General features: G+C 34.1%; 2 protein-coding genes across 4 annotated transcripts in view; one reads left to right on the top strand and one right to left on the bottom strand.

Moving 5' to 3' along the window:
- LOC132127146 (mesoderm induction early response protein 3-like) overlaps positions 1-12339 on the bottom strand; it is a 164435-nt gene extending 152096 nt beyond the window's left edge. Inside the window, exons 1-13 of one of the 2 annotated variants that reach the window (XR_009427489.1) lie at positions 12279-12339; positions 10652-10676; positions 9941-10086; positions 9595-9717; positions 8411-8531; positions 8236-8309; positions 7995-8064; positions 7588-7730; positions 5928-6009; positions 5751-5845; positions 5335-5462; positions 4510-4649; positions 2551-3504 (exon numbers count right to left, since the gene is read on the bottom strand). Coding sequence is in view for 1 of the 2 variants with exons in the window: in XM_059538807.1 (XP_059394790.1) it covers positions 3083-3504; positions 4510-4649; positions 5335-5462; positions 5751-5845; positions 5928-6009; positions 7588-7730; positions 7995-8064; positions 8236-8309; positions 8411-8531; positions 9595-9717; positions 9941-10086; positions 10652-10676; positions 12279-12287 (1578 nt within the window). In the remaining variant the exon portion in view is untranslated. Of the gene's footprint in view, positions 1-1888; positions 3505-4509; positions 4650-5334; positions 5463-5750; positions 5846-5927; positions 6010-7587; positions 7731-7994; positions 8065-8235; positions 8310-8410; positions 8532-9594; positions 9718-9940; positions 10087-10651; positions 10677-12278 lie in introns of those variants that run through there. The other variant, XM_059538807.1, reaches the window with a different exon arrangement.
- An 878-nt stretch (positions 12340-13217) lies between these two features.
- Positions 13218-21599, top strand: part of grk5 (G protein-coupled receptor kinase 5) — a 12896-nt gene continuing 4514 nt past the window's right edge. For both annotated transcript variants that reach the window (XM_059538569.1, XM_059538568.1), the window contains exons 1-12: positions 13218-13357; positions 15578-15676; positions 16270-16382; positions 16846-16923; positions 17095-17168; positions 17252-17344; positions 18227-18290; positions 18389-18529; positions 19192-19382; positions 19495-19532; positions 20707-20796; positions 21276-21484. In XM_059538569.1, coding sequence (XP_059394552.1) covers positions 13306-13357; positions 15578-15676; positions 16270-16382; positions 16846-16923; positions 17095-17168; positions 17252-17344; positions 18227-18290; positions 18389-18529; positions 19192-19382; positions 19495-19532; positions 20707-20796; positions 21276-21484 — 1242 coding nt within the window. In that variant the 5' untranslated portion in view covers positions 13218-13305. The remainder of the gene's footprint in view (positions 13358-15577; positions 15677-16269; positions 16383-16845; positions 16924-17094; positions 17169-17251; positions 17345-18226; positions 18291-18388; positions 18530-19191; positions 19383-19494; positions 19533-20706; positions 20797-21275; positions 21485-21599) is intronic.

Genomic DNA, 21599 nt, shown 5'->3' with positions numbered 1-21599 from the left:
GTGAACCTGGAGCACAAAAGCAGTCTTAAGTCTCTGGGGTATATTTTTAGCAACAGCCAAAAATACATTGTATGGGTCAAAATTAGATTTTTCTTTTATGCCTAAAATCATTAGGATATTAAGTAAAGATCATGTTCCAGGAACATATTAAAACTTAATTTTTGATTAGTAATATGCATGGCTAAGAATTAATTTGGACAACTTAAAAGATGATTTTTCAATATTTAGAATTTTTTGCTCCCTCAGATTCCAGATTTTCAAATAGTTGTATTTTAGACAAATATTGTCCTCCTAATAAACCATACATACATATAGCCTTAACTTAGCCTTTAGATGATGTATACATTTCCAAAAATTGACCTTATGACTGGTTCTGAGGTCTAGGGTGGTGTATAAAACTTATTTTCTGAAGCGAAGTGAAAACTGTGCTGGTTTTCGCAGTCAAACACTTAGGCATCTTATCTGAAACAGGAGAGAAATCTGCACAGATCAAGCAGCATTTACAAGCCAAAACAGCTCTTAATAAATATGTGGGTGCATTTTAATGAGTGAAGACAACAGCGGATGGACTTTTCCACTGGTGGAAGCGTTATAATGGATTCATATTTTAGCCAGAAGCGATGTTGAACGTCTTAACTGATTTGTTTCTTACAAACATGAAGCTTTTGTCTTCTCCAGATGTTAACTGATGGACTGGAGTGATGTGGATCATTGTGAAGTTTTTATCAGCTGTCTGGACTCTCATTCTGACGGCACCCATTCACTGCAGAGCATCCATTGATGAGACACTGATGGAAAGACACATTTCTATTCCTTTATTGTTTAGTGTCTCAGCTCAAAGTCTTCTTGTAAAATAAAATCTGCTTTGAAAACTAAAGTTTTCCTGATGTGTTTACTTATCTGTTCCTCTTTCCATAAAATTAGCATTTGATATCAGACATTCGCGAAAGCATTAGAGGAAGCTAAATCAAATTACCGTAGAAATTCTAATTTAATCAACAAAAAACAATAAGGACAATCTTGTGATGCATTATTATGGCAAATAAAGATCCAGAGGCATCAAATGTAATCGAGTATATGGTTAAACTCATTTAACATGTTTATAATATCTCCAGAACTTTATTTCTGGAACTTTTTGCCAGTTAAGTACAACATAAAATACAAAATAAAACCAACGAAACAAGAACGGTGTCTATGTACAAACATTAAGAATAATAAAAAATGTCCTTTTCCAATATTAATCGCCATTTGATTGTCTATTTAACACTATATTTTAATTACATCAAAATTTACCTAGTAACTTCCCCCCTCCAAAAAGCATGTAAAGAGAATGAAAGCCAACTGAATATGAAAAAGCATAAAACATTATAAGTTAAGGGAAGGTTTTTCAATGTACATTTTTTTCCCTGGAAGCAGACAACCATCACAACATTACAATTTCAATTTCAAGCCATTAACTTGTTTTTTTTTTTTTTTTTATACAAACTTTGGACAAATTACTGCACCAACACAATTTCCTAAAGCTCTTTTCGATTCAGGAATGAATTGCACAACCTACAGGACTGAATTGGAGAATATTGTATTTAAATCGATCAATACACATCCTTCAAGTATGTCAAGACAGAAAAATAAAATCTAAAATAAGAAGGATTCTGGCTGCAGCTACGAGGAAACATGATTTTACAGAGCTGTCCAACAGATCGCCTCCCAAAGCGTTTTCCAGGTGGATTCAATGAGGGTTAAGGCAACACTACAAACTGGGCTTCTGCCTTAACCAAGAGACATTCGAGTTCAGTAAATCCCTAAGATGTGAAAATACTGTACATTCAGCTAGCTCTGCTACTTCCTGTGAAGATAACAGTGGCCCTTCGTCTCCAGCGGATGCTAACACACTACACTCACCTGCAGCTGAGTGAATAAATAAATAAATAAATTCTTCTTAAGTAAATCTCTTATGAGGAAAAGCATCAAAACGGACGGTAAAGGAAGTCGAGAAGGCATTCTTGTGGCATACGCAGATTCAAAAGCAAGTCTTCATGTTCAAGTCTGTTTGCAGAGGAAGAAAAAAAAACAGGAAGGTATGTTCAGGTATCTACATATTTACAAATTATTGCCATACGAGAGAGTGTAAAGTAAAACTCGGGAAAGCTGAAAAAAGAATACGAGCAAACGAGGTCCGAAATGATCCATTTCATCTGTAAATCATTCTTGATGCATAGATGAACGTCATGTCAGTGATTGCAGCAAACAAACACCGTGCCAGAAAAATCATTTACAACGTTGCATAATCAGTCACTGAAGGGAACAGAGGGGTAAAACTGCGGGCCGCTTCTGCTCCCATGGCGAGAAATCCCTGCAAAATGGTTTTTCAATAAATAGTGATCTCCAAATATCGAAACACACACAAAACAACAACAGACAAATCATTTCTGAAAACAAAAACAAGCATGATGCAGTCCAGTGGTCTATATTTGCAATAAATACGCCAAACACCGACTGCTAAATAAATATGCGTAGAAGTAGAATTTTTTTTTTTTTTTTAAATCACACACACGTCATAATACCTCTTGTATTTAGAGTCAATATATATAAATTTGCATGAACCACTTTCAATTGTTCGCAGGTTTGTTTTTGCAGTCTGTCAACTTCTTCCGGGTTCTTGTGCTCAAAATGGTGCGTTACGAAACGTAGAAGAGGTCGTAAATGCGGTTCAGACGAAGGCTGAGCCGAGGCGCCTGTAAACACTGATGGGAACCACAGAGGAGAGGCTGAGCTGACAGCCAATCGACGTGGCCCTCGGCTCAAAGTATGCAAGTTTTCCACAGTATCCGGACACGTTTATGACACTTCCAAAGAATTCAAGACTGGAAAATAAATGGCTGTATTAGCTCTTGAGAAATCAAGATTTAAGTCTGTACAATTAGACATCACTGATGTCATAGTAAACAAAGAAAAAGACTCTGTACATATATACACCCACACGTATATAATCAGAAACCAAAATAAAGCAAATATTTGAAGGAATATGCGGCTATGTACATGTTGGATTGCAGCTAGTCCCGTGAGCGTCGTCACACTCGTGTTACTCCGACTGCAGCGGTGTGTGCTGATGTAGTGTGTGTGCTCCCATGAAGCTGCCCGCCTCGCCGAAGTCACTGACCGATACCGCCATTTTGGCACTTGTGATGTGGTGCGTGCGGCCCTCGAAATCCACAGCCAAGCTCCTGCTGTCATTTATGAAGGGCTCCGACAGGCCCATCTTCATCCGCTTGGCCGGGGGCCGCTCACAGTCCTCGCCGCACACACTGATCTGCCCGAGCTCCGAGTGGTAGAAGCCCGTTTCCATCAGGTTGAGGCAGTCTCCGTCTCCGTCGCTGGAGTAGTTGAGCGGCTCTTCGTGGCTCAGGGGCCCGCGGTGAAGCCCGTCCAGCGAGGAGAAGCTGTAGGAGTCTAGACAGCTGACGTCTGCGGGGTTACACACCGACGCCACTGTGCTCGTCAACGCTGGAGGAAGAGGTAAATATTTTTTTGTGCAAAAATACAGGAAAAAAGTTGTATCATTGCAATTTATTATAGCAGTTTACTATGTGGATATGTTGTCAAATGTAATTTATTTCTGTGCATTTTCAGCATCATTACTCCAGTCCTCAGTGTCACATGATCCATGGTTAAATGTTATTATAATATGATATTAAATCATCCTAATATGCTGATTTTCTGCTCAAGAAACATTTCAATGAAAGAAACAATGTTGAAAACAATATTTTTGTGGAAATCGTGATACATTTTCTCTGTCAGGATTCTATAATAAACAAAGTTCAAAAGAACAGCATTTATTTGAAACACAAATGTATTTGCCGGTACTTTTGATCAGTTTAATGTATCCTTGCTAAATACAAATAAATGTAAAAAAAAAAATAAAAAAATTAAAACAACACTGACCCCCAAATCTTTTACAAAACTTGTTCAAAAGAAATTACACTGTTGTAGTAACTTTTGATTTTATATCTATCTATCTTTCTAAGCTTTTTATAATATTTAAAACAAATTATAAAGTTATTTCTTTTGATTAAATATTAAAAAAAAAAAGTATACATAACCATTTTAATATAGAAATCAATTAATGTGAGCGGATTCCCTTTATTTTCAATATTTAGTCAGATACAATTAAGTCCTTTGTATATTTGGTTCCCATATTTAGTTAAGATTTTTTCTCCCCAATATTTATTCAATAATAAAAAGTTATAGATGTTGGAAAGACTAGCTCAGCCAATTCCTGATAAACTAGTCTCTTACTTTCTTTTTGTATTTTATTTATTGAACACTGGCATCTTATATTTTGCTGTTGTAGTTAAATATGTATAAAATCAATAAGCCACTTCAAGCAGTTCATTACAGTCACTTTCCTACATTATCACACAAAGCATTACTGTAACACAATGCCTTATACATTAATAGTCTGTTACCAAAGCATTAAAACAGTAATGAAGTAAACCTTCAGTAACGTACCGGAGAGGTCACTGGCTGTGATGGAGTTGAGCAGGTTGAGCTGTTGTTCGGTTGCAGACTCGATCCTGCCGTTGGAGCACACAGATGCAGATCCATCCACCAAACCCTCGGCCTCATCCACCAACCGGTCCATCAGATCCCTGCACAGGAATCAGCCTTCAGTTGACTCTCTAACACTCTGGATCAAGTTCACACTTAGGGTTGGGAATCGAAAATCAATTCCAATTCCAGAATCGAATACTTAAAGTCAGGAATCCGCAGTGTTGTAAATGGCTTTCAACTGAAAGTAGTTAACATCATAATGGCAAACCCACTGATCTATATAAAGAGGAATATAGATCAGCGGGCAAGATGAGAACTTGGATAAGGTTTGTCCCAAGAAGTTGCTATATTTGTCCATACACTTTCTGAAAAGAGTCTCCAAAGGGTCGCTAAAACTAGCTAAAAAATTGTTAAATTGGCATTGGATTGAAATTTAAATTCTGCCTATCAATTCCTGTGTGCACATCTTTTTTTAGGTGGCGAAACGGGGCTGTTAAAAATGTAGCTATTTGTCTTTGTGTCATTCATTCAAGAGATTCGTTCAAAAACACTGATTCGCCCAGTTTTTGTTCATGGTATTCAGCAGGAATCAAATGTTTTTCAAAAAGAGAGACAGAATAAACACGTTTGATTTCTAAATGTTTGACTTCATTTTTTTTTAAAACCACATCGGAATTGAAACTGGGAATCGATTAGAATCAGAATCTATAAGCATTGATCAAATTCAAACAATACCCAACCCTTATTCACACTGAACATTTTAAAGATCATTAGGAAACTCACGTGACGCCAGGATAACTGTTGAACTTCTTCTTCCCGAATCGGTTTTGCTGGACGAAAAATTCGAATCGCTCGGACTTCTTCCACATGTAGTAAAACGCAACACATTCTGCCACCGTTCGTGTGTTCACCTTCAAAGAAAAAAGTAGCATGCAACTTAATAATCAGGCATTATTGGAACAATATGATCATATAAATCAAAGATTCTGGTTTGAAAGATTTCAGTGACATTATAGCCTGACATTTTATAAAGCGATCAAATCCCAATGGAAAAAATAAAGACCCACCCTACATTATATCATAATTTATTTGTATGTATACAGTATGTTATGTTATGTATACAATATGAACTGACATCTGAATTATGTAAATACTGACTCAAATCAAATAAAAAACGCAGGAGAAAAGACGGCTCTTACTTTGTGTTTCTGGATGAGGTGGAAGTTCTTCTCGTACAACAGAAGAGCGTGTTCAAAATTTCTACACTCTTCTTCAGACCACGGGAGCATCTCGTCTAAACAATATTTACATACGTTTATTTTTCAACAAGCCTACTGTAGCAAAACAACCATAACTACAACAATATTTCCACTTACCCTTCGAGGATTTGAGGTTGCTGCGATACCGTTCAAGAGCTTCCTGGACGTTATAGTTGCACTTTAAAAGCTCATATAAAGCCTGGAGAAAACAAACAGGTTAGTTAACCCCTAAAAAGCCTACTGAATATTTTACCAAGGTCTCTACATGACCAGAACTTTGCTGTTAAACTTGTTTCAAACTACATCTCCTACATGCCTTCTGTCATCTGATTAATAGTTTTTGAGCAAGTGAAAGGTCTTTTAGTGTAATTGTACTAACGTCCAGCTTCAGCTCGTGTTCAAAGTGTCTTTTTGCGGTCAAATATTTACTGATTCTGATCGTGTAAACGTAAGAAGAATGTTTTTTAACTTTCACTGTTCCTCGGTGGAGGAATGATCTTCTCAAGCCTCCAAAACATCTTTATTTCTTCATCTCTCAATCAGCATTGGGCTGCATTGCATTATATGTTTTTAATCAACTATTCCTTTTCTTACATATGAGAAATTATTGGAGCTATAGAGTGACGACTGATATCTAAATCACTTGATTTAAGTATCTGCTCTACTGTTATAAAGAACTCATTGATTTACATTACAAGCATCAGAATTTCATCACTTTTTGTCCAGTAAAAAATTAAGCATTCGCACCGAATTGCCTATTTTAGAGTTTGGGCCTTTAAATAAAACTCATATTCTCACTATATCAGAGTCTTAAAAGTCTGATGCATTAAATGTGATTTTCAAAAAACATATGCCATTTTTCTTTAATATATTGTTAGATTTTGTGTACCTTCTCAATAAACGGTTCATAAAAAAAAATCTGACCTTTATTTCATATGTAAGAGTTTTCAGGGTTAAGTGTCAATGAATAAATATGAAGAGTTCAGTCAAATCTATTTAGTGGACACTCATAGGCCTGTCATAATAACAACTTTTTGTTGTGCAATATATTGCCCCAGAAATAACTGCGATAATCTATATTATTGTCATTTTAAAGACCATTTTATGCCACTGAATATAAAATCATAATGTAACAGCATAAAATTAAAAGGCTTAGACACTTGCAAATGACAAAAACAATTTTAATTTTTGAGAATATTTAGATCATGGAAATTAGGTATCCAAATATTATATGCCTTAAAAACCTTAATTAGCAATAGTAAATAAACTTTTTTCTTTTCTTTTTTTGCAAAAAAAGTGCAAAGTAACGACTATTGTTTATTTTTTAAACGGTCGGGGGAAAAAAAAAAGGATTTTTCCATCTACAGATTTTTCCCAGACCTTCTTTTCTCTAGAAATAAAGGAAGCACACTAATGTTGAAAAAAATAATCACTACTCAGCAGTCAGATATCTGCATGCACAAAGGCACAGATCCCTAAACAAGACCAAATCTGCAGATGAACATTTTTGTAGAAGCATGTTTTTAATTTAAACACGCTCCTGACGACTGCACCATGTTATGTACGAGAAGCTGCAAAAGACACAGGCGCAAATGTACGAAACATGGTGACATCAACTTTTAAGTAAATATAATGGACGATATATGGCATCAATGTCATGTCATGTGCATATATTGCACGATAAGTCGACATATTGATTATTGAGACAGGCCTAGACACTCATTATCAGGTGCAACAAATGTGTGTTTTGAGTAAAACGACAGATCTGTGACTTCACCTGCTCGTTGTCTTTGACCAGAGAACATCTGGCATCTCCGTCCATCTTTCCATCCGCACTCAGAGCGTCCTGCAAGAAGCTTTTGACTTTCGACTCGGGTAAGATATCTGGCTGCCAAAGCAGCTGATCTTCCTCTGCATACACTGAAAAACACATTCAAGGAAAACCTGCATCAAAATACTTTTCTACATCTCCAAAAAATGGCTTTTCTGCATGTATAAAAACTGCAGATGGTGAAAAATAATTTCAATTAATTTTATTTTTAGCATATCAAATCAAAGTCTCTCCCTACATTATTTTGCCTAGAATATTTCACTAAGAAACACAAGTAAACACCATTTCATGTTGTATTCAACATTGCTGGAATCTGAATAATATAAACACTCACAAAAAAACAAAAGACTCACCATTTTCATGATCACTATAACACGTGAGAGGAGGAATTTCTGCCTGATATGCAGATCCCACCATGATCTCCTGTGAAAACACAAATATCATTAACATTGATTTGAACTCTGTACGACACGCACAAAGGATAAGAAACATCCTCTTTTAAACTTAAATGTTGAATAAGACTATCTAGTATGACTCTAGACTACAATAACAAAGCCTAGCCACCAGAAGCATCTAATAAGTTATCTTCCTCACCTTACGAGAGTCTTCAGGACTCAAACCATCATCCTCACCCTCAGATTCTTTGTCTCCATCGTAAACCGCATTCGCTGGAAAACAAATAAAACAGACTTGAGCGCTACAGAAGAATCGGACACATAAAGGACAGACTGTAAGAGATAGCAAAGGTAAACAAGGTCTATGTGCTTACAGCGAAGAGTCCTGGGGAAGAAATCATTGGTTTCGTGTGATGTCACAGACGGTGTGAGGTCATCGGCAGAGGATTGCGTTTCTTCATCGTCTCCAGAGAGCAGATCTTTAGCGATTTCCTCCTGTTACAAGAAAAGATGACATGTAGTCAACGAACAGCAAAAATATACACAACTGCTCAAAGCTTTTTTATTCTTTTGAATGAATATGCTGATTTGCTGCTCAAGAAACATTTCTGATTATTGCCAATGTTGAAAACAGTTGTGCTGTTTTAAAATTTTGTGGACACGGTAAGACCTCAATGGTAATGCAAGTACTTTTTTTATTAAGCGAGGATGCATAAATAAGTCAAAAGTGACAGTACAAGTTACTACAGATTTCAAATAAAAGCTGTTCTCTTGAACCTTCTATTCATCGGTGAATCTTGAAAAATAAAATGCATCAAAGTTTACACAAAAAAATTGGTCAGCACAATTGTTTTCACCATTGATAATAATCAGAAATGTTTCTTGAACAGTAAATCAACTTTTTATTATGATTTCTGAAGATCATGTGACAATGAAGACTGGAGGAATGATGCTGAAAATACAGCTGTGCATCACACTTAAATTATATTCAAACAGAAAACATTTACCTTAAATTGTAATAACATTTTACAATACTGCTGTTTTACTCTATTTTCGATATTTGTAGCAATAGCCTAAAAACACTGTAGGGGTCAAAATTATAGATTTTTCTGTTATGCCACAAATCATTAGGATATTAAGTAAAGATCATGTTCCATGAAGATACTTTGTAAATTTCCTACCGTAAATATATCAAAACTTAATTTTTGATTAGTAAAATGCATAGCTAAGAATTTATTTGAACAATTTTAAAGATGATTTTCTCAATATTTAGATTTTTTTTCACCCTCAGATTCCAGATTTTCAAATAGTTGTATCTCAGACAAATATTGTCAGATTCTAACAAACCACACATCAATGGAAAAGATGATTTATTCTGCTTTCAGATCTCAATCTCAATAAAGTGACACTTTTGTGCTCCAAGGTCACAAATATATACAGCCTTGATGAGCAGAAGAGACTTGTTTCAAAAACACTTTATAAAGAAGAAAACAGTCAACCAAAATAATAAATAAATAAACAAACCAATAAATCTTAAGATCTCGTTACAGTGACTTACTTTATCTAACGTCATGTCGGGCAGTTCATCGGTCAGCTCTACAGATGAACTGTCCTCGACAGCGCTGTCTGCAGCTTCATATCTGTACAACGCTAGCAGTTCTTCCAGCGGCATGCTCCCCTCCTGTGACACAGACGTTAAACTCAGCGCTTTATCACTGCACACAATTCAGTAGACTACAGACGCACATGACATCAGTGCTGGATAACATTAATACACTGATAAAGCACGCAGTTTTGGTTTTGTCAGCCTGGACATATTTGTGATTAGCCACAATATATAAATAACCACAATCTCTAAATGAAATCAACGTGTGAAGGACAAAAATATAATAATCAAAGCAAACCTTCTCCAGATCATCGATCTCCGAGCTCCGGCTTGACTCGCCTTCCCTCATCTCCTCTTCCTCTAACGTACGCTCATCATCGAAATCGTGCACCAACATTTCTGCCGTCGGGTCAAAATCGTGATCTTCCGATGACAAAGAGCCAACTGAAAAGATCAAATTTATTAAAAAAATGTATAATGTATATTATGAATGTAGTATTCAATTATATTTATTATTCACATTAGATATAATAATTATGTATGTGAGCGTGGAGCACAAAAGCAGTCTGAAGTCTCTGGGGTATATTTGTAGCAATAGACAACAATACATTGTATGGGACAAAATGATAGATTTTTCTTTTATGCCAAAAAATCATTAGGATATTAAGTAAAGATCATGTTCCTTAAAGATATTTTGTACGTTTCTGACCGTAAATATCAAAACGTAATTTTTGATTAGTAATATGCATTGCTAAGAATTAATTTGAACAATTTTAAAGATGATTTTCTCAATATTTAGATTTTTTTTGCACACTCAGATTCCAGATTTTCAAATAGTTGTATCTCAACCAAATATTGTCCTCCCAATAAACCATACATCAATGGAAAGATTATTTATTCAGATGATGTATAAACCTCAATTTCTAAAAAATTGACCTTTAATTGACCTTGGTTTTGTGCTCCAGTGTCACATATAAACATTATCAAATAAATTCAGAGGAATATTTACCTGGGCTTGTACTTCCCAAGGAAGCCTGAAATTACAAAAGGAAATAATAGATGAGATATTTAGGGAATTTAAAGTATAATTACAGTATAATTTCCACAGGTACTATAATTATTGTTATGGTTGCAGAACTATAGGATGCATTTCAAAATGTTGAACAAGTTTTCAAAGTCTTAGTCATTTACATTTTTTTTTTTTTTTAGCTAATATCTTGATTTAGACACCCACGCGATCTCATTTAAAGCGGTGTTCACACTGTTTGGTAAAGAAACAGTCACAAACTGTCTTTTTATTATCACAGAAATACTGGGGTAAAGTTTATAGTTCAGATATAAACTTTGATGTCTTGGGAAGCGATCAAAATAGAGCAAATCCCCTTTTGAAAGTGAAATGCGCTTCAAATAACGTTTGCGTCAAAGGCATTGAAAAGGGACTTTAAAATGTATTTGTCAATGAATGAATCATTAATTCAAGAGAATCATTCACAGTTTCATCAAGTAATGAAACGGCTGAAGTAGATTTAAGATTGATTCATTGATTGGTGTATTAAATATATTATATATACACTACCTGTCAAAAGATTTTGAACCGTAAGATGTGTTTATTTATTTCTTTTTTTAAAGAAGTCTCTTCTGCTCAACAAGCCTGTATTTATTTGATCCTGCTGAAGTACAGCAAAACAGTAACATTTTGAAATATTTTTACAATTTAAAAATCACTGCTTTCAATTTGAAATGTAATTCATTCCTGTGATTTCAAATCTGAATTTTCAGCATCATTACTTTAAGACTTCAGTGTCACATGATCCTTCAGAAATTATTCTAATAGTCTGATTTGTTGTTCAAAAAACATTATTATTGTTGTTAAAAACAGTCGAGTAGATTATTTATGAATCGTTACGTATATATATATATATTAATAATATCATTAGAACCCATGACAGTCCAATGATATACAAAATAATTCCGACTATAATAAAAAATATTTAAAAGCACAAAAAATTATTCATTAAGATAAAATAAGTGACTCGCAATTTTATTAACAATTTATATTTGGAAATATACACGGAATAAACAACATAGTCAGTTTGTGAAGGTGACTAACGAGTCAAAGCAATAGTTAGTATTTATACAGAGTCTTTTAAACAAAATAAAGCCATGAGGAGTTATAAAATAATACATTTTTTATTTTAAAAATAAAAGAAATAATTGTTTTATGTCGTCACTTCACAGCATCACTCCGGTAACGTTAACGTTACTGCAGCAAAGAAAAAAATCACTCTGAAACCACACAGAAGTACGTTATTTAGTCGAAAAACGGAAATAGAAGATAAGTAAAAAATATGAAAAAAAGGGCTTATTAAAATAAACTAGCGTTCTCGCGACTCACTAACCGACGCGGCGCGCGCGACGCTTGCTGAGGCTTGAGATCTGACGCCTAATATCGGACCGCTCGACGTTAAAACACACGTTATAACGGCCAAAACCGTTTGAATCTCCACAAAACCAGTCTTTATCCAAAGAGAAGACATTATTACATATAATCACATATAGAAATCCCAAACTTATGTATTGTGTAAAGAGAAATTAACGACCAAAATATGACGGCTTCCCCCTATTTTCCAACTTACCTCCGCCATCTTGGTACCTTTCGGCTACTAAACTGGCTTTACGACGGAGCCCGGATTGACGTCGTGAGCGTATTCCTGCTGGTTCGTTCTGATTGGCTGACGCGCTTGCAATGCACGGCGAGCAGAGCACGGGATTGGCTGTTTGGAGCAAGCTGTATTGCAATGGGTTTTATTACCTGAGAACTCTTTGGGATGCATTAAAAATACATATATTAAGTTTTATTTGAAAACATACTGGGTGAACTGACTGTATGTGATAACTTTTGTTTTACGTATTAAGATTATGCAAACAGTCAGAATCATCTTCAGTAAATGCAATGATTTTACTGGATTGAACAATCAATAGCTATCTCTTTAGAACAAAATCATTAGGTAAATATTATTATTATTTTAAAGCATATTTAAGCTGTCTTGCCATTTATAATTCTACATCACGCGTCTATCTGTTTAATAATAATCGCGCAGATGGTGGCGCCAGTTACTTGTTAAACAGTTTCCAAATTTATGTCAAACTAGTGTTGAAGTGAAACTAGTGTGATGCATTTTTACTTTTTAAGAAAATGTTGCAAATGTAATATGAATTGTCTTGTTTCTGTTCAGAATTGTTGATGCACACTTATAAAAGTTATATAATAGGCCTCCCTTAATATGCCACACTATGCAGTTTACTGGATAACATTTACCATAAAAAAGACTTTCTAAACACAAGCATGTCTTTTAATGCCAATTTAAATGAGATCTCCAGCAGTTAAATAAAAAAACTGAAACTGTAATGTCACTTTGGTGACACATCTGTGCAGGTGAAAGAAGATTGGACGACGCAGCAGATGAAAGCAGAACAAGAAAGTTGAGTTTTCACTTGTCACTGAAGGCTTCAGTCTGACAGCATGCATGCTATTAAAGCACGCAGAGGATGTTAAGTTATCTTTAGAATATGCAATAATTCAGTGCACTTTAGGAAAAAAAATTAATACATCTGTGGTAAATGCAGAAATCCCAGTTTGGTTGAATTTCATCAGCTGCAGAGATGGAGATTGAGTCGATGGTGGCAAACTGTGCACTTATAAAAGCAAGAGAAGGTAAGAATATTTATACAACTGATTAAGAGATGGATTTTTAGGAACAGTGTACATCAGAATAAAAAAAAATGTTTGAATGCGATTTAACAGATTGTAAATATTTTTAAAGTAAATCATTAGAGTATGTTTGATGAGAAAAACACTTATTTTAGTTTTTTTTACTTTTAAGATTTCATGTGTTTTTTGCTTGTAACTGTTTGTGAAATTTATTCTAAAATTACTCAAATTGTTTCTACACACAATTTGTTTGTATATAGTCAAAAAATAATAGTTCATTTCACAATTAATTTCAAATAAACAGCAAGTAACGCATTGAATTAAAAATTCGATTTTGAAGTAGAGAGACTGAAATAGTATTTTCTTGTAAAATGTACTCTGATACTTTTTGTTTTATTTACATCTTTCATTCAAATCTAAATCAAAGTAAAAGTAAAAATAACATTTTATGGGTAGCCAAAATGCTTTTGGGTAGTAGACATCTGCTGCGGTGTAACACTTAATAATAATTTCAAACACTATTCTGCTGATTATTTTACAATTACAATGCTTTTATGAAACATTCACACTACAGCTCTTTAAATATGAACTAGAGAAGGCAAGATTGTGATAAAAATAATAAAATGAAACTCAAACACTGGAAGTAAATGTCACTTTTATATACAAAGAAATGAGAAGTAACACGTTAAATTAAGACATTTTGAAGGAGAAAACAGTATTTTCTACTTGAAAGTGTTAAGGACCTAAAATACTTTTCCCTTACATTCATATAAACTCTAACCTAAAATCTTTTTGTTTTTATTACATGTCAACACAAGCACGTTTTATGTTTAATGCGTCTCATAGGTACGCTTCAAAAACACAGTGCAAAACCATAAACTGTGATGTTTTTCAGCGTTCGGTTTAGTTCCCTACTCCTCTGAGCAAAAGAAACAGCACATTCAACATATTTTAGCTTGCACTTCTAACCTGAAATACATTTGACCTCAAACAAAACCAGTCACACAATGCCTTTGACGTCATACGGGCCTTGCATCACAAACAGGTCTGACTTCTTTCGTCTGTAAGCATTCCAACTAATCTGTGCACTAAAAATAGATTCAGTTGCATGTTTTATCAACTTTAGACAAAAGGTTCTTCAGCACTAACTGTTTGAGTGAACAGGTACAAGTCGATAACACTTTCTCACATAATAAAGCTGTAGTTGTTTGTGTGGTGAAGAGTATTGTCTGGGTGAAGGAGTCTGTAAGGTGTGTCTTCTCATATCTGATATCTACAGTTTCATTCCCACTGCTATTTTTAGCACAAGCTCATATAGTAGAGGATGCTGTGGATTCTTTTCAGCTTTACTGTCAACAAACTGTCATTCAAACAACACACACACACACACACACGTGATTAATAAAGCATCTATGCTTCCAAAAGAAACATTTCTATAGTGACTATAAGTGTACTGCTGGTCCAAAACACCCAAAGTCACCTTCTGAAGTACTTAGAATAAGAAACATAAATAATATTATTAATCATGAATCTATTTTTAGGGAGATGTCATTTAGCTATTTCAAAAAAAATGTGAAGGATGCACAGTTATGGATGGCTAAAGTATTCTAAAAGAGATTATTACATAAAAAATAATCACAACTAATTTGTTTTTATGTTTTAATTTAAGCATTTGTGTTGTGTGTTTCTCTCATGTTTATTTATTTCTTTATAAGTCTAAATAGTTTTTATTTAATACAGTAATTTATTTAAAGTTTTATTTTCATTTTTTTTCATACTCCCATATGTTTACATTGTAATAGTATTTATTGTAGATTTATTTTATTTTATTGTAGTTCATTATTATTTTATTCTCAATAATGTTAGTTCAGTATAATAATACTATAATGAAAAGCACAATTATGGATGGCTAAACTATTTTCTAAAAGAGATTATTACATTAATTTTTTGTGTTTCTCTCATGTTTTATGGATAAAAATGAATAAAATACATACATTAAAACCAATCATTAAATGTACCTTTTTAATTTGTAATATTTCATGGAAACACACATGCAGTGTTATTTCATGATATCTAAATGTCTTTTTTAACATGAATGATTTTGGAATGACACATAATGGACAAATCATTCTGAATTTGATTCCTTGAACTAGAATCAGAAGATCTTTGCTGTCTCTTATATTTTATTCAGATGTGAAAGTATTTTTGGTATCTGTTGTGCAGAAGGCAATGGTGGGAACCGTAAAGGAAGGAGCCGAAAATGGAAGGAATTTCTGCGTTTCCCGAACATAAACGAGTGCACAGAGCTGGAGATAAGTATCGGTGAGAAGAAGTTCAAGTTTAGTTTTACAGTGTTATTTCATTCTTTGCAGTTGAGTTTATATACAGTGTACATATGGGACCCTGGACCACAAAACCAGATGAGTTAAATAAGCTGATTAAATAATCTTTCCACTAATGTACTCTTTATTAGGATAGATACAACTATTTGAAAATCTGGAATCTGAGCGAGCAAAAAAATCTAAATATTGTAAAAATCATCTTTAAAGTTGTCCTGATGAATTCTTAGCAATGCATATTACTAATCAAAAATGAAGTTTTGATATATTTACGGTAGAAAATTTACAAAATATCTTCATGGAACATGATCTTTTCTTAATATCCTAATGATTTTTGGCATAAAAGAAAATTCTATAATTTTGACTCATACAATGTATCGATGGCTATTGCTACAAATACGCCTGTGCTACTTATGATGCTTTTGTGCTCCAGGGTCACAAATACACCATAACTTTGGGAAAACATCAAATTATCAATACTATAAATGTTAGATAATGTCCTGATTGTTGTTTTTAAGCAGCAATAATATATTTGCGATTAATTGCATGAATTCACTGTTCTTTTCTGTCCTTCAGAGCGAGATTATTACAGTCTGTGTGTCAAACAGCCCATCGGAAATCAACTCTTCCGTCTCTTCTGTGCAACTAAATCTGATCTGCAGCACTGCATCGACCTGTTGGATCAAACCGTATGATCTTCTGTTTAATACCAGGCTTCTGAAATGGACTTGAATTGATGTGAAGCTAATAATGCATTGAACGGCATGCAATATTAAAATAAACAACTGGAGAATTGAATAAAATTTGTATGTTGCAGTTCAAATTCAATCACAATGTATGGCCAAAAAAAACAAACATTATATATATTTATTATACAATTATGCATAATTACATGCAAATAACCCTAAGCCAAACCCTAATTCTAACCCTAACCATATAGTAAGTACATGAAGTTAATTAATATTACTCAGTCCATCTGTTACACATTTGAAACAACATGCTGCTTGCCATTTATTTGTAATTATTTGTGAAATTGACTTGCAATTTCTGAGTGAAAAAGAATCATGCATCAAATTGATATCAATGTATATGAACGTTTACGTGAGCTGGATTATTTTGTGAAATACAATTTGTTTGTTTTTACTTTTTCAGGCCGAATATGAAGTCACACCAGATGACAAGAGAAAAAACTTTGGAAAAGAACTCATCAACAAATATCTGACGTCACAGGTCTTTAAACATTCATTTATTCCTTTCACCTAATTTTCAATCTGATAATCAAAACTTAATATTGCATTTAATATTGCATTTATTGCAGAAAACGTCACTAACTCGTCTTAACTACAAGAAAAGATGAGTGTTTCACCTGAAGTGTTTTCACGCTCATGTATGTGTTTTTAGTCCTCTAGGGTGCGTGCCATTGTAGACTGGGAACTTGAGAAGTGCAGTGAAAATATATTCAGCAGCTGCCAAAAGTCAGTTCCTCAAGTTTGGTTGTCAATGCATCTGTACATGTGTGTCTGTGAGCATTGATGTAACATGCATTTTGGTCTTGCAGGGCACTTCATGAGTATCTTAGTGGAGCTCCATTTGCGGAGTACCAGAAAAGCATGTATTTTGACCGATTCCTGCAGTGGAAGATAGTTGAGAGGTTAGTGTGGATCCTTTTAAAGGAACAGTTCACCTAAAAATGAACATTTGCTGAAAATGTGCTCAGCCTCAGACCATCTAAGATTAGGATGAGTTTGTTTCTTCATCAGATTTGGAGAAATGTAGCATTGCATCAGTGTCTCATCAATGGATGCTCTGCAGTGAATGGGTGCCGTCAGAATGAGAGTCCAAACAGCTGATAAAAACATCACAATAATCCACAAGTAATCCCCAGCACTCCAGTCCATCTGTTAATGTCTTGTAAAGACAAAAGCTGAAACAAATCCATCAAGACATTTTTTTAACTTCAAATCATCAATTCCGGCTAAAATGCGAGTCTATAATCCATAATAATGCTTAAACCAGTTAAAAACGAATCTTTTCTGAATCAGGAGAGAAATCTGCACGTATCAAGAACTGTTTACAAGCCAAAACAGCTCTTAACAAATCTGTGGGAGGATTTTAATGTGAAAGACAACAGGAGATGGGGTTTTTCACAGCAGGAAGTGATATTATTGATTATGGACTTATATTTTAGCCAGAAGCTAAAAACATCTTAATGATGGATTTTTGGATCTTTTGTCTTAACAAGATGTTAACTGATAGACTGGAGTGGTGTGGATTATTGTAATGTTTTTATCAGCTGTTTGGATTCTCATTCTGACGGCACCCATTCACTGCAGAGCATCCATTGATGAGACACTGATGCAATGCAAAAAAAATTCCAAATCTGATGAAGAAACTAACTTGGATGTCCTAAGTAAACTTTCAGCAAATTGTTATTTTTCATCATTAGCTATTCATCATTAAAGCATCATGAGCAATGCAGTGTCCTTCAGGAAATGTTTTGATCAGACTATGATATTTCTTTTAATCCCTGCAGACGTCCGATCACCCGAGATTTATTTCGAGAGTACCGTGTTTTGGGAAAGGGTGGGTTTGGAGAGGTGAGACCAATTCTTTTACAGTGGAGAAGATAATCATACCCACAGAAGCTTATGATAGAAATAAAGAGAAACGCGTAACGTGACGCCTCTGGTTCCAGGTGTGTGCGTCTCAGTCCCGAGCATCAGGGAAAATGTACGCCTGTAAGAAACTGGAGAAGAAGCGTATTAAGAAGCAGAGAGGAGAAGCCATGGCCCTCAACGAGAAACAGATTCTAGAACGAGTCAACAGCAGATTTGTGGTGAGATTTCTGATTACTATCAGTAACCAAGTGTCATGTTTTTGACGTAAATGTTTATGCTTTAATGACAATTTCAGCTCCGTTGAATCTCACAAAACAGGTTCAGGTCAGATTTAGCTCCCAGATCAAAGACAGAAAGAAGATTGTATAAATATATTCAAAACATTTATTCAGAAGTTACTATAAAATGCTTTAAAAATCTTAATTTCATACACATACTGTATAAAAAATTACTTTATATACAGCTATTTCATGTAGCTTTTATATGTATGTTATTTTTATTGTAACTTACACAGTGTATGCATGAAAAATATAGACCTAAAAGAATGTAGACATATAAAAATATAGAATGTAATATTAATTAAGAATTAAGACTATAAATGTGTGTGTGTGGTGTGTACACACACACACACACACAGTTTAATAAATATGTTTCCGTCTGTATATCAATAGACCTAATATATCTAATAATTATAGAACTGTAAAAAATATTTATTGTATACAAACATATTTTTGTAATAGTAAAAATCATTTTCTGTAAGCAAAACGTATTGAATTATTTTATGTTTTGTTATTCTTGGTCTCCTGTATGTATTTGGTAATGAACTAGGAGCTGTTTTTTATTATTTTGCTGTCTGTGTGTGTTTATCTGGATGTGTCAGGTCAGTTTAGCATACGCTTACGAGACGAAAGAGGCTCTTTGCCTGGTGCTGACGCTGATGAACGGAGGAGACCTGAGGTATCACATCTATAACATGGGCACCGCGGGACTCAAAAAAGAAAGTGTACAGTTTTATGCTGCTGAGATCCTGTGCGGCTTGAGCCATCTTCATAAAGAGTCCATTGTTTATAGGTAGGTAAATGCACAGGACACAGTTGACAGAGTTTCTAGAAATCGACCTGTGAGGAAGAACTCAAACAGATCCAGGCTGTCTCATAATTAGGTTTTGTTTTGTTTCTATCAGAGATTTAAAGCCAGAAAACATTCTGCTGGATGATAATGGTATGTAAACTTCCCCATAAAAACAAAAGACGTTTACTGCCCATTCAAGCTTTGTAACATTCCCTTCAGTGTCTAACATTTCCATTAACTTTCTATTTTTGGCCAAATCAACCAGGAAACATTTCTCCAAAATGATTTTCACTATCAAAAATGAGGAAATGTTGTTGCATGAGATCAAGTGTGTGTTTTTGTGCTTAAATATTGAAGGGTCTGTGCCAAATGTTGGTGACATTAAGTATGGAAATGTTTCCAACAAGGGATATAAAATAAAAAAGATAACTGCCTTTATTATCTAATCACAAAATAAATTAAAAAAGGTAAAAAGGTAATTGCTTTTTATCTCACAATTCTAATTTATTTTAAGTTTTTGATGCAATAGTAAGTCAAATTGCTCACAATTCTAAATCAAAAGAAAAACATATCAAAATAACATATCAAAGATTGTAAGTTATAAATTCAGGCAACTCCCACGACATTGAAATACTAACAAACAGGTTTTCATAAAGTAATAGTTCACCCAAAAATGAGAATTCTGTCATTAATTACTCAGCCTCATGTCGTTCCAACCCTTGAAAGTCCAAAGACCCTTGTTCAACTTTGGAATGTAAATTAAGATATTTCTGACGAAATCCGAGAGTTTTTTTTACCCTCCATAGACAGCGATCATGTTCAACACTCTTAAAAATAAAGGTGCTTCATAAGGTTCTTCAAGCGATGGCATAGAATAACCATTTTTGATTCCTCAAAGAACCATTCAGTCAAAGGTTCTTTAAAGAACCATCTCTGTCTTATCTTTTTACAATCTGAAGAACCTTCTTTTGCCACAAAGAAGCTTTTATGAAACAGAAAGGTTCTTCAGGTGTTAAAGGTTCTTAATGGAACCATTTAGACAAAAAGGTTCTTCTGTAGCAACGTGAAACACTTTTATTTTTAAGAGTGAAGGACCAGAAACACAGTAAGAACTTCATTAAATAAACCCAAGGAAATGCAAAGAAAACTAAAATAATGACTTTCTTCGCCACGTGTTGTATCTTTTATCAGGACCTTTGGAAGTCTAGATCAGGGAAATATATCTTAGCATAGAAAGATAAAAGAAAAAACTTAAATCATTTTTTTTTACTTTTTAGATGATGTAGTGTTAATAATCATAATTTTGCTATCTGTTTTCTGACAGGTCATATTCGGATCTCTGATTTAGGACTAGCTGTAATCTTGCCAGAAGAAAAACTTGTGAAGGGTAGAGTGGGAACAGTCGGATATATGGGTATGAAAATCATATTAGTGAATTATACTTGACACAAAAAAAAATTATATATAGGATATATTTTTGCACTACTGCTCACTAATGCTGCATTCATTTGATAAAAATACAGTAAAAGAGTGATACAGTAAAATATTATTTTTGTATTGTATTTTTCCGGATTATTTGATGAATAGAAAGTTCAAAAGAACAGCAATGATTTGAAATTGAATCTTTTGTATCACTGTAAATGTCTTTACTGACACTTTTAATCAATTTAATGCATCCTTGCTGAACATTAAATATTGTTTCTTGCAAAAATAAATCTATTTTTAGGACCATCAAGATTTGCATGCCATTAAGTTAATGATAACTATGAGCAAATTATCATTAAAATAATGTCACAATAATATTAATAATAATAAAACAATGTTATTTGTCCTACATTTGATTTAATTTTCTTCATGCAAAATATTTTTTTTACTTATTTTTGACATCTTTAGCACCAGAAGTCATTATAAACACACAATATGGTGTAAGTGTGGACTGGTGGGGACTCGGGTGTCTAATTTATGAAATGACGGATGGAAATCCTCCGTTCCGCAAATATAAGGAACGACTGCCGAAAAAGGAGATGGAAAGGCGAGTTCTGGAGATGATCGAAAATTACGGGAAGTTGTTTGACGAGGACACTACAAGCATCTGTAAAAGCGTGAGGCTGCATTTTATGCACTGTTGAATCAGTACAATCCTCCTCTGTTTTCACTGATCTGATCTGATCTAATCTAATCTACCACTCGGTCTGATTGGGTCTTACTTTCTATTTA

The sequence above is a fragment of the Carassius carassius genome, chromosome 45 (genome assembly GCF_963082965.1).
Source record: "Carassius carassius chromosome 45, fCarCar2.1, whole genome shotgun sequence".
NCBI classification, from domain to species: Eukaryota; Metazoa; Chordata; class Actinopteri; order Cypriniformes; family Cyprinidae; genus Carassius; species Carassius carassius.
Note: the sequence above shows the minus strand (reverse complement) of the source record. Positions and strands in the feature narration are given on the sequence as shown.